Raw genomic sequence first — 13,242 nt, forward strand, 5'->3', positions numbered from 1 at the left:
AGACGTTTATCCTTGTTCAATGTTATCAATATTTGGATTATTAAATGCCATCAGCTCAGTAATCTGAAGTTTGAAGGTCTGATGGATGATTCCTCTAGGAACCAGGGAAACTGAAAATGTTTCGTTCTAATCTACTTTTGGTACCTATTTCTCAATGCTCCCCAACTTATGGTATAATCCTTTGTAACAGAACCTATAAAAACTGTATATCTTTACTCATTCTTTAGCCCTTCTACTGAGAACTTTCTCTTTCCCTCCTCGTGGTGGAATTGCTCATTCTCATGAGAATTTATTAGTAAACAATGACTTTTCTACTTTTTGCTTTGAGAGGTCTCTGATTAGTCATTTTTAGATAGGGTATTATCCCTCACATGTTGATCTAGAAATAGAGTCAGGAGAAAAGATCTTGCTCACCACCAATCACCAATGGAACCTTTAAAAAAGGAGGGCAATTCTCTAACATATACCAGAGGAGGGAAATATATACAGAAAAGGAAAGCTAGGAAGTTGTTTTTGAACCTGCCATTCTATTGCAACCCAGAAAAGGACAAGGCCATCAACTAATTAATGAGGTCCTGAATAGTGTTTTGGACAGAGAGAAACTAAAGAATTTATCCCCGAGATAAGCAGGGAGAAGGCCGTGACAAGAAATCAGGTAAGCTTCATGGTCCCACTCTCTGGGGAGGTCATACAGTCTCAGATACAAGTTATGTCAAACTTCTGAGGGTCCACCCACTGTAGAGGTCCCAAGCAGTCTCACCTTGCCATGCCCTGTCAGAAATCCCTGTCATGTTCTTGTAAATTTTTTCTATAAAATTTACTGTGGGCCATCCCATGGCTGCTGCTTTCCTTTGGATCTGTCCACTATGGCACTCTGCCCTCTCAGTGTCTTTCTCCATTCTACATGGTACCTCCTCTAACGCCACTATGCTTCTCAATCCCACTTCTCTTTCTAACAGTTAGTTAACTCCTTTAGAGGACTAAGTCTCTTTCAGGATTTGGCCTGCTATCTAAAGCCATACCCCCATCTCATGGATGCCCCCTTCCTCCTAGGTAATTGTGAGTTCCACTGAGGAACTTGTCTTTCATATCTTTCCCACTTTATTTCATATTTACCATTCCTAGTATCTATGTCTCCCTTCATTTTCTCTGTAATCTCTTTCCTAAATAAATCTACCTTTTGCCAAAGAGATGGTCATTGTGAATTCTTCACATGACTGAATCCCTCCCAACTTTTGGTGCCTATTATCATCTGATGTCTATATCAACCATATCATTTTGGTCCTCAAACCACATCACAGCCTAGATATAGATTTGGAGATCCACAATGTCCAATGCCAGTGTCTAGTGAGTTGTAAAATACATCCTTTAATAAATATCTTTCACGTGTATAAGTCTTATACATGGATTTTCTTCTCCCTTCTTTAGAGCAGATAGTGACTAACCACACATTTCCTCATTTGAAATGGCATTTGCTGCCAAATGAAGGAACTGAAATGTATAAGAGAAATTAATCAATTCCCCTTTCTTATTTTAAATTTCTCAAACTCAAGAGAGTCCTCATTTCAGGTTCTTTAGTGAATAGTACTAATTTAATAGGTGCTCAATTTCAATATCAAATAATACATATATGTAAAACTTGTTTGCAAAATAAATCGTCTATAGTCACAGAGATAATAAGTATCAGAGGCTGGATTGAGAAATCTTTTACTTCAAATCAATCAAGTGATAAGCATTTATTAAGTGCTTACCATATGCTAGGATGTTGCCTAAATAAAAATATGGACCATTTCCAAATGTAAGGTATCATGTTGCCTGGGATTCATGGTTTTTAACGGATAAACCACCTGAACTGTTTTAATTTTTTTTGGCCCAGTGAATTTATCAGTGTGGGAAGCCACTAGTGGAGAATCTCCTCTACCAATGTAGTTTGACACCTTATCTATGTTAAATTAATTGTCTGAAATAAAAGGAAACTGAGGTACAAAGTTTTCAAACAAACAAATAATGTAATAGGCTTGCCCAGAGTCTATAGTCAATATGTATTAGAGGAATAATTTGAACCAAAGTCTTTTAGATTGCAAGGCTGGCAATTACTACATGAGGCTGCCTCTAAAGATGCCTAAATATTGTAATAAAAAAAACCCAATTTTTTTTTTGTAAAATAAGAGAAAAAGAATTCTTTTTTTCTCCCTTATCCTTCATAAGGCAAGTTCTTTAGAGTGCTCTGTGTTTTTTTAAAGAAAGAATAAGGAAGGAAACATGCTGTTTGAATTGCCTCCAATTTTTTTCCCCCTCACAGCTGAAGTAAATTACTTTTGCATGCTTTGTAGCTTTTTCAGAGAACAAACATAGTTTTCTTCCTTCAATGGGTATAATTATTCAATTCATTTTTAATGATAAGACTAAATAAAATCAAAGCAAAGGATCAGATTTTCAGGAATGTTCACTCTGAATTTACTGTTACTCTGTAATTACTTTCAATATTTTGTGGACTATTGGTTACTGCACACTAGGAAGGGAAAAGCAACTGATTAAAGGAGGTAAATCCATGAAGTTTTAATGGACCAATGATTTTTCTCCTTTTACTTTTTACTTTTTCAATTAGTTTCTTACAGTTTCTTTCGTAGTTCGGCCTCATAAGTACACCTTAATCTTAGTAAATTAAAAAAAAACTATTTCGATTTTATTTTCACTTGGTTACGTGTCTCTAAACAAAAAATTTCAAAACAACATCATCAATTTCTCCACTTTATTCCTGTTTTCTTCTGGAAGCCCTGGTGAAGATTGAAAGATGTAACCCTTTCCCCTAAGCAATTCTTTGTTTTCTTTGGGTAAATCCCGGTTTAGAGGGGCGAGCCATCTCCATCTCATAATATATGTCCAAGGGCAATATTTTTGCTTTTAAAATACAGAGCACTCAGTGCTTAACCAGCAGGGCACAGATGTAGGAGGACACTGCTAAAAAAACAAAAAACAAAAAACAAAAAAACAAAAACAAAAAAAAACCAAACATGGGTAAGTTCGAAATTTGCATCCCTTCCCCCAAATTTTCTCCTACTTATACAAATGACCCGATTAGAAAGAGTCTTTTCTAAATACCTTATCTCCGGTCCCCTAAATACTTCGTATAAGGGTCTAAGGTCTTTCATGCCTTGGACCGGGTGCACGGCAGAGGGCGCGTCATGCAGGATTTTCTTTCTCACTTTCTCTATAGCGGTGTGTGAGGGTGAGTTCTCAATCCATCCCTCCCCTTCTCTTGGGAGATTTTTCACCTCCCGGGTGTCTCTTCTGCAATACTCAATTTTGGACGGGGCTGTGGTGAGGTCGTTGGAGTTGAAAGAGTCTCATCTGGGAACTGGGGAATTTGGGGGGAATGTTTGGGGAGGATGCTTTAGAGAGAAATTGAAGAAAAGTTTCTTTGAAAACAACCAAATTTGAAAGAACAAGAGGGGGGGAAAAGCGATTGGTGGAGGTCCTGGGACAAACCCAACGAGAGCCAGCCATCACCGCATAAACCAGTGAAGTAGAAAACAGCAACCGAAAAAAAAAAAATTACCCAGCGCAGTCTTTACTTGCCAAACAACTTCATCCGCATCATGAATAGCAACAAAACAGCTTTGGAGCATACTGCTGTAACAACTTCAGCAGCCAACGTTAATAAAAGCAGGAGCAAGTTGAAGAGACAAGGCACTCCTTTGTGTGATTGGAGTGAGGGTGGAGACGCCCCGGCAGCAGCCGGTGCCCTGGGTTCTGCAGAGCTGGGCAGGATCCCCGCCAAGAGTTCGCTGGTAGCCCCAGGCAGGCAGCCGGAGCGGGGGGAGCCGCTGCACAGCATGGCCCGCGCTGGAGAGGCCCAGGGCTTTGAGAAGTTATTGCCTCAGTTGGCGGCTCTTTACGCCATGGCATTTTTGGTGGCTTTTCCGCCACTTCAAATGCCTGGGGCCGCAGGTAAGAAGGACTCTCCCCTCCACTCTGATCCAGTTCCTCGGTATATCTGGCACGTTTCTTTCTCTCCCTTTGTATATATCACTGTGTTGAGGAGCCAGTAATCTTAGGATGTTGATGCATTGCTCAGCGCTATTAATGTTAGAAATCTTTTAAAATGTTACAGTGCTCGTTCAGTTTGCTCTAAAGAGCCAGTTTAATGTTTTTAAATTGTTTTATCCCCTCGGGAGAACGAGGGTTGATGGAGTGAGGAGGCGTAGCAGTTTGCCTGAAGGGCGAAAAAGGAGGGGGCCTTTTCCAAGCTTCCCATAAGAAACATGGCCGGCACTCTTGTCAAAATGTGTGCTAGAAGCAGGGTGAGTGAGCCTAGACTTTTCCAGTGCATTCCCAACCCCTATTTTGACACGTTTCTTATATTTCTACCCACAGACCGGGATTTGGGTAAAACTCCTTGCCCTCCCTGCTCCTGCCCCGCGCTCCTCTTTCCCTTCTTAGCTCGGTTATTATTCTTAGAAGGGATTCTTTAGGTTGTTTTGCCTGTTGGTAAAATGGGAGTGAGGGGGGAGGAGTTTGTGATCTAGGCACTGATGGGGGTTTAATTAAGGCTTGGTTTCAAATGGTCTTCCCGGGTGGTGGATTTGATGCCAGAGAGAACTAAAGTTGGAATAAGGATACTTGAATTCGAATCTAGACTTTGAGCGAGTTCTCTAGATCTCTTTTCTTCGTATAAGAACAATGGTGGTGTCGCTCAAGTACCTTCTTTCTCTGAATCCTATATTTGCTTGAATGAAATAGGTAGGGTCAGAGAAAGACTTTGGAATCAACACTTTAAGACCTGGTTCAGTCTTATTATGTGAGAAGAGAGAGAGCGAGCGAGAGAGGTTATTATTATTTTTTTAAGAACTAAATAATCCAGTTTAATGAACATCAAAATCCATTGACGCCCTTGGAGCACTCACTTCCAGCAAGATACGAGGTGGGAGCAATAGTGGACCCATTTCTCCCCAGAAGAGAAGCGAAAGTGACCAGCTGTAGTTTGTGGTAAAAGACTTGCTAAATTTTCAAATTTTATTACCTCAGTCATAATGTAAGTTGAACCTCTTGGAACTGAACCTGGTTCACATTGACTTTCCCTCAAAATCTAGGGAGAAAGGAGTAAAGAAAGGCCTAAATCTCGGATCCCAGCTCTAGAAAGCATGCCTGAGGCACTTTCCTTTGTAAGCTGGAGTCTAAAGAGGCTACTTTTTATTTACTTATTTTTAATGGGGAGTGAGGTAGAAAGTCTGTTCTTATTCTCTCCTTACTCCTAATTTCACAGATGGGAGTGGAGTGTTTGTCCCTCCTGGATCTGAGGATGCTGCAGTCCCATGCCCTAGCTGGGATGAAGCAGATTTGAATAACCTATTATTCTTGTAGATCTGCAAATTTGAAAGGAATTTTCTTCCCTTTGTTGGTTTCCTTTAAACCATTTACCACTCTCCAGGAGGTGACAGATACCTATATTTCCTGTTATTCAGCTAAGTCTTGAGTTCTGCCATTTGGTTGGGGGTGGATAGGGGGAGGAGATTGAAAAGTCATCCTGCTTTCCTCTCTTTTATTTATTTATTTTTTCTTTCTCTCTCCCTTCGAGATTTGGAAGGCCGGGTACGTGCTTCACTTCCTGAATTGCAGGATTAGTTCTGTCTTTACTATCTCTTCCCCTACAAGTCTTAGGGAAAGTGTGTGTGGGGTGGTCCTAACTCCAATAATTACACATCAGAAATGGAAGACTATCTTGTGTTTTGGCTGTTGGTGAGGGATTTTAGATAACTCCTAAGTAACTTCTTCCTCAGCCTTTCTTTTCTGTTTTCCCTCTCTCCACAAAGCCCAGGTAATTGGGAGATACTGGCTTGTTTGAGTGGAAAAAAGGAATCTTCTTATTAGAGGCTGATTATTTAGCAAATAGATGTGGAAATGTTTTCCTATTCGGAAGATGGTAGAGTTGTCTATGAAAATTTTTTCCCCTTCTTTTTCTTCTTGGTGTATATTAATGCTTTGTCTGAAGACAGACGGACCAACACTTCTCCCCTCCCACAGTTTATCCCTGAAAGTTTCTGAATCTGCTCCGATTAAAACCAACCAACCCTTTCCCACTTTCCCTCATCTTTGTTATTGCCCTAGTCTACTTACTACAGAGAATAATAGAAATAATAATTAATCTTTAACTTTTATTTTCACTAGCCTACTACCTTGACCATCCTTGAATTAAAAACTTAAGGCGTTATTTGGCATTATTTATCAGTTTTCATATTAATTCAACAAAATATCATATCAAAATGTTTTCTAGTTCTTTATGGCACCTGACTTGGGCCCCCCCAACTTTTTTTCCCCGTTTAAGTGTAAACAAAATCATCTGAGGATAAGTACACTATTATTTGTAGTTGTCTTTTTATGGATGATATCTGAACAATGTTTTTACAATGTGGAGTTTGGCAACATTTGCTTATGGCAGAACTTCTTAGTTGATTTGTTGAGATTAATTAACAAGAGCAGGCACTAGCTTCTCTTTTTGTTGGTTTCTTGGTTTATCTAGAGACCTAAACCAAGAATGATAAAGATCCAAGAGAGAATGAAAAAATCAAAAACAAATAATTTCAAAGGCTACAGTAGTTTTCAGTAAAATGAAAGCACCTATTTGTAGAGAGTAAGAAAAGTTTTTTTATTTAAAAAAGATAACATTTATATCAAGTTATGTTCATAATAGGTAACAAGGTTTGATTGCTGTGGAATAATAATAAAAATAACTAGCAGTAATAAAAATTTTAAAACAGAGTTTCTTCCTATCTTTTCCTTTTCATCTTGTTGATGTATTTTGCAATCAACTTCTCAGCACACAATATTCTAAGTAATCATAATTACACATATTAAACAATATCATATGAATAGATGAAGGTGAATAATTTTCTTTCATTAAAAAATATTATCAGCAAATGTTTTATAATTAGAATGCCCTGCATTATATAAGGGAGTAGCAGGGAAGAGAGAGAAGATATTGATTGCTGTTGAGTGTTCTTAAATATGAAAAATAAAATGACATATAAGAGTTTCCAAAGTCATCAAGATCAGGAAATTTACACATTGTTAAATATAAGAAAGAAGTGTAATAAAACTCTGGGCCTTCAGGAAAATGCTTGTTTTAAAATTTTATTGATTGAATTTTTGGTTGCAAAAAAAGATCTACAGAGAAAATTCAAATTGAAATCCTATTTACAATTTAATGTTTGTACTTAAAAAAATACTGCCAATAGTTTATAAAGACATGCTTTGGCATAAATTGGGTCTTTATGACTGCCCTGTGATGTAGTAATTGATTTTTGCACATGTTTGAATATGTGTAATGGAGAAATTTAATTTTTTTTTGTCATAATTTTTCTTAGATAAGGATTATTCTCCTAGGGACATTTGTAATATGTTAAAGGGTCATATAATTATAGTGAATTAGTTATCTCTTACTCAGTCTACAATTATGATAAGTGAATTTCAGCCAGGTTTTAGTTGTTCCATTTTGTCTTAATTTTATCAATTTGAAAAATTTAGCTTCTCTCTTCCTATTGTAAATTGTATGGACATGCAAATAAGAGTGAAACATTTTTTGGAAAATTGTTGGCTTTTAAAATTCATTTTGCCACAGTTTAGAATGTTAACTTTGCCTTTAGTGTGGAACCCTATTTGATTACTAATCTACAATTCACAAAATCAAACTCTGGGCCTTTGCTACTTTTCTAGAGACAGTGTTGTTTGATAACTATTCTTTTTTTCATTTTTATTTTGACTTCTGGATTATAACTACTAAGCTGGGCTGAAAAAAAGTGGTTGTTCTGAAAAGGCTGCTGATTTAATCTTAACAGTAAAATTTGGTCTTTATTTGAAGTAAAATTATGTTTACCAGTGCCTCTAAATGTAGTAACCATATTTAGTAATAACTTAAAAGCCTAGTGATCTAATTTCAAATCCTACCTTTCATATTTAATAAGTGTACGATTTTCAGAAATCCATTTAAACTATTCCATTTAAACTATTTGGTTTCTAGGTTGTTTCTAGGTCTTGGTTTTCATCTGCTAAATACGGTTGGACTAGCTTGGCTTTGGCTAGACCTTTCAAATTTACCCTTAATGATCGTGTGATCTTGAGATTTAAGCTATTGTACTGTTTAAGTGACATGGAAGTTTTGTAGTTTGGGTCATCCTTTTTTTTTTTTTTTTAAAGCTTAATATGGAAGTAGCACGGATTAATCAAACTACTTATGATTCGTTGATCTTATTTCATCTTCTAGTAAACGTTTAGTAGAATATGAAACTGGAAATAAGTAAAGACTATTCAGTTGTCACAGAATATATTTTATGAAAAATCTATTTCAAATCAATATGGGTGGTAGAGGTGGTAATGGTAATGATGTTGGAAGAAGAGGTGGAAGAAGAGGAAACAAAAATAATTGAATAATGTTGCGAATTCTAATAACACTTTAAAAAATGAATAAAAGATTTGTTACTGAGTTTCATAATTGATATTACATGTTTGGGATGGAGAAGTGAATGATAAAATCTAAAGGGAAAGAATTTAGGTAAAGAAAAACTTAATTCATTTTTTGTAACTATCTGGATGTGGGTGATGTAGACAGATAATGGTAGGACACTAAAAATTAGGGTTTAGATATGTGAAGAATTCATAATGGCCATTCTCTTTGGCAAAAGATAGATTTATTTAGGGGAATAGGTTATAGACAAAATGAAAGAAAACAATAGACATGGAAAGGGCAACTTCCCTACTATAACTGTAACAGGAGAAAGAAAACAACACATGAGATTGGGGCATGTCTTTAGCTGGCCCGCTAAATACTAAAAGGGACTTGGCATTCCCAAAGAGTTAGATATAAGAAGTGGGATCAGGAGAGATTCCAGTAGGCTTGGTGGGGTTAGGAGAGACACCACAAGGTATGGGGTTAGGAGAAACTATGTGACATGGGAGAGATGTAAGAGTAAAGACATCAAGAGTCAGAGTTTCAGGGAGGATTGATTGACCCAAAAGAAGGCAGCATCGAAGCCTTAGCCCATTAAGTAGGTTTTATAAGGAAAAATGACATGACTGGGATTTCTTAAAGGATATGGGAAAGTAAGACTACTCAAGACCCCTACGGAGGGTGAGACTCAAGGATTTCTGACTGGACAACTTCCCCAAAGAGCAAGACCACAGAATTAAACTGTCGTCTATCAGTGCTTTCTCTTTGCTTGCCTCAGAGATCAATTTTTATCAGATCTTCAGTTTCTTTCTGCTAACCACATCCATTGTAGAAGAGCTCATCACTGGTACTTGCAGAAAAAAAATTTGAAATTTCATTGGGAAGTTGCGCCTTTTATTGCCTTTGGAATAAGTGAAAAAACAGCTTTGTGGGGAGATGAAGGTGGTAGAAGATTGTGGTCATTGTCGTGAAATCTTGGTTAATTTAATTTGGATTAATGTTTTTCACTTTTTTTTTTTTAACCCATTGGGTTGTAGATAAAGTACACAGTCTTCATTGAATAATTAATTCCTAAATCACACAAAAATGGTCATTTTGGTCCCCTACTGAAGAAGCACAAATTCCTTCTTGCCTCTAATATGAAATACTAATTCTTCTTGTCATTTAAAACTGGCTCCAGTTTTCCTTTTCTTATTTATATTTTATTTACCTTCACGTGGTCTATCTAAATTGTCTATGTGTTGTTACTAACATTGCAAGAGAGGGGTCTCTTCTCTGAGTTCATGTGGTGGGTAGCTGCTATCAAATATATATTTATACATGTAGAAATTGTGGAGATAAAAACTTAGGATTTATTGTTATGCTTGAACATAATTTCAGGCCTCAGAGAAAACCTGAGGCTGGAATAGGACTCTCACAAGTTTTCTTATATTCAAAATTATGTCAATGTGTGTGGGAAATAATTCTTTTACATATTGTAATCCTGTACATTCCTCTTAGAACACAAAAGTTAAAGGGAAGATGTTTGTGGTATAACCAGATTCTCCCCGTACAGAGCCACCAAAATGATGGGATTTTACCATCAAATGATTGGGGTATAAAGAAATATTATCCTAAAAGCATACTGGGGTTTCCTGCCAGTGTTGCAGGTTGTCTCAAAAGAATTTATAGGCTTAGACTTCTTTAAATTAAGGGGCAAAGATTTTATTATATTGCCCAGAGTTGGCTAAATCCATGAGTTTTGTTTTTTTTTTTTTTTAAGGCAAGGACAAAGAGTTAAGTAGTTAGCAAAGGAAAAAAATTACTTAGAGGGAAATGCTGTTAAGTTGTGGCAAGTGGGGAATGGTGTGGTGGGCTAACTCTGGAAGGATTTAAGGTCCAAATAGGAGTTATCTTTCTAGTGAGGTAGAGAGGTAGGTTTTTTTATAGGGGAATTAAAATCTCAAGTCTGACATCATATTGGCTTTTTGATTGGATATAATCACTGAGATTATGAGGATTTTGTCAAAGTAACATACTACCAGGAACAAAAGGCCCACTTAAGGTCCAGATGATCCTATCAATGCTTCTTCCTGTTTACCTCTGGGAGTAGCTAGGTTTGCCTATTGTTTAGGTTCTCTAGATTGTCACTCCCTGCTATCTTGCTCTTATCAAAGTTGGGCCTTCAACTTCAATATGTTTCCTTCATTGTCAAAAGTTGAAACAATTAAATAAAAGTCATAATCTCATATGACCCCTAAGGAAACAAACTTTGTTAAACAATAAACAAACAATAGTTTCAAATTAAATATATTTAGAGAATTCAAAATTAGGCTGATTGAAGAAGAGTTGATGAGGAGTCCAAGGTAGTTGAGATTCTTCCTCTGGCTTCTTAAAAGGAGTCTTCTTAAGTGTCTTTCCCTACCTTTTTTTCAAAAAGTTTAATCTTTTTTCCCCTCTTTAAAAAAAAAAAAAAAAATATATATATATATATATATATATATATATATATATATATATATATATATATATAATTTTGTTTTTCCCCAATTATATACAAAAACAATTTTTAACATTCGTTTCTAAAACTTTGAGTTCCCGATTCTTTCCCTTTCCCCCTCCCCTGTTGAGAATACAAGTAATTCAGTATAGGTCATACATATGTAGTCATGTAAATATTTCCATAATAGTCATGTGAATGAAAACATAGGGAAAAAAAAAAACTTAAGAAAAATTAAATTTTCAATCTACATTCAGACACTATTAGTTCTTTCTCTGGGTATAGATAGCACTTTTTTATTTATTATAACTCCTTCAGAGTTGTCTTAGAGCATTGTATTGCTGAGAATAGTTATGTCATTCGCATCTTAAATATTGCTGTTACTTTGTACACAGTATATTTTATTTTGTTGATGCAAAAGCTGATGCTCATGGAAGTCTTTCCAGGTTTTTCTGTGAGCATCCTGGCCATATTTCACACAGTATAATGTAATGCCAGAGAAAGTGAGGCAAGATAGAGATTTATTTGCAAGGGAGAGATTTACTGGAACCAAATAGATCCATGGTTTGGTCCTAGGGCTGAATAAGACTCCAAGAATCCAGCGAACAATGTGAGTTCTCAATGGTATATATGTAACACATGGCTCAGATACAGGGGGTAGACTGAGGCAGGGGCGGAGTCAGAGTGCTAAAAGTGGGAACATGGGACTAACAATCTGGTTCTGATAGGGTGAGGGGAGGCATAGGGGATATCTGATAATTGGAATTACAGAATGGGGAGAGGCACCCAACATTCTGATAAGTTGGAATGAGGGGAGGCACCCATCATTTTGAGGATGTCTAAGATAGAAAGTCTTTCTTCTTATCTGGATCACCATGATCAGGAAGGGAAGGGATGGTTTTGCAGGATTGAGCAGAACTATTGAGGCAGAACAATCTGGGAAACCGAAGCAGGACAATTTGGGGAAACTGAGTCAGGATAATAAAAGAGAATTATGGCACAACAATAGTAGTTCCATAGTTTATTCAGCCTTTCCCCAATTGATGGTCATCCTTTGAATTTTCAAGGCCCTCTCCCCCCCACCTTTTTTTTTTAATCTCTTTTGGGATATAGACCTAGTTGTGTTATTGCTAAGTCAAAGGGTATGCGTGATTTTGTAGCCCTTTGGGCATAGTTCCAAATTGCTCTACAGGATGGTTGAATCTGTTCACAATTCCACTAATAATGCATTAATGTCTCATTTTCTCCACATCCCTGCAATCATTTGTCATTTTTCTTTTCTGTCTTACTAGCCAATCTAATGTATGGTATATAGTATGTATAGTATAGTATAGTATGTAGTACTTCAGCATTGTTTTAATTGCATTCTCCAGTCAGTAGTAAGAGAATTTTTTTCCCATAGGGTTATGGATAGCGTTGATTACTTCATCTGAAAACTTCATCTTTTAGATCATTTTTCACTTGTAGAATGGCTCTTTTATAAATTTGACTCAGTTCTCTATATGCTAGAAAAATGAGGCCTTTATCAGAGAAACTTGCTTCAAATATTTTTTTTTCACAATTACCCTTGCTAACTGTATTTCTCCTCTGTTTATTCTGTCTGTCTCTCCTTTCACCCTGTCCCTCCTCAAAAGCATTTTGCTTTTGACTACCTCCCCCCCAAACTGCCATTCCTTCTATATCACTCCAAATCTCTTTATCCCCTTTCCTTGCTACTATCCTGTATCATTAGATTTCTATGCTCAATTGAGTATGTATGTTAATGCCTCTTTGAGGCTATTCAGATGAGAGTTAAGTTCACTCATTCCCCCTTATCTCCTCCCTCTTCCCTTCTTCTGTAAAAGTTTTTTCTTAACTTTTTATGTGTGATAAATTACACCATTCTACCTCTCCCATCTTATAGTACAATAATATTCTATAACATTCATATACCACAGTTAAGCCATTCCCCAATTGATATCCATTCCTTCCTTGATAACACAACCCTCCCCCCCCCCAAAAAAAAAACAACCTGCTGTAAACATATTTGTATAGGTGGGTCCTTTTCCCTTTTTTATGGTCTCCTTGGAATACAGATCAAGTATAAATAGATTAATGAGTTATGTCTAATTTTATAACTCTTTGGACATAATTTCAAATTGCCCTCGGGCATGTTTGGATTAATTCACAACTCTCCCAAAAATGCATTAGTGTTCCAGTTATCCTTTTGGACTAATTTGCTGCCACCCTTCCCTTCCCACCCCATATCATAAATATTACTTACTAGTAATTATCATTATCTGAATTGATGATTTAACTGATGTAGGAAATTTCTAGTGTA

At 36.6% G+C, this 13,242-nt stretch overlaps 1 protein-coding gene across 6 annotated transcripts in view; it reads left to right on the plus strand.

Moving 5' to 3' along the window:
* Positions 1 to 3,212: 3,212 nt before the first annotated feature.
* Positions 3,213 to 13,242, plus strand: part of ROR2 (receptor tyrosine kinase like orphan receptor 2) — a 241,264-nt gene continuing 231,234 nt past the window's right edge. For 2 of the 6 annotated variants that reach the window (XM_074280667.1, XM_074280665.1), the window contains exon 1: positions 3,817 to 3,951. Coding sequence is in view for 1 of the 6 variants with exons in the window: in XM_074280663.1 (XP_074136764.1) it covers positions 3,600 to 3,951 (352 nt within the window). In the remaining 5 variants the exon portion in view is untranslated. The other 4 variants (XM_074280666.1, XM_074280668.1, XM_074280663.1 and 1 more) reach the window with 3 other exon arrangements.

This window comes from Sminthopsis crassicaudata, chromosome 1, assembly GCF_048593235.1.
Source record: "Sminthopsis crassicaudata isolate SCR6 chromosome 1, ASM4859323v1, whole genome shotgun sequence".
In the NCBI taxonomy this organism is placed as follows: Eukaryota; Metazoa; Chordata; class Mammalia; order Dasyuromorphia; family Dasyuridae; genus Sminthopsis; species Sminthopsis crassicaudata.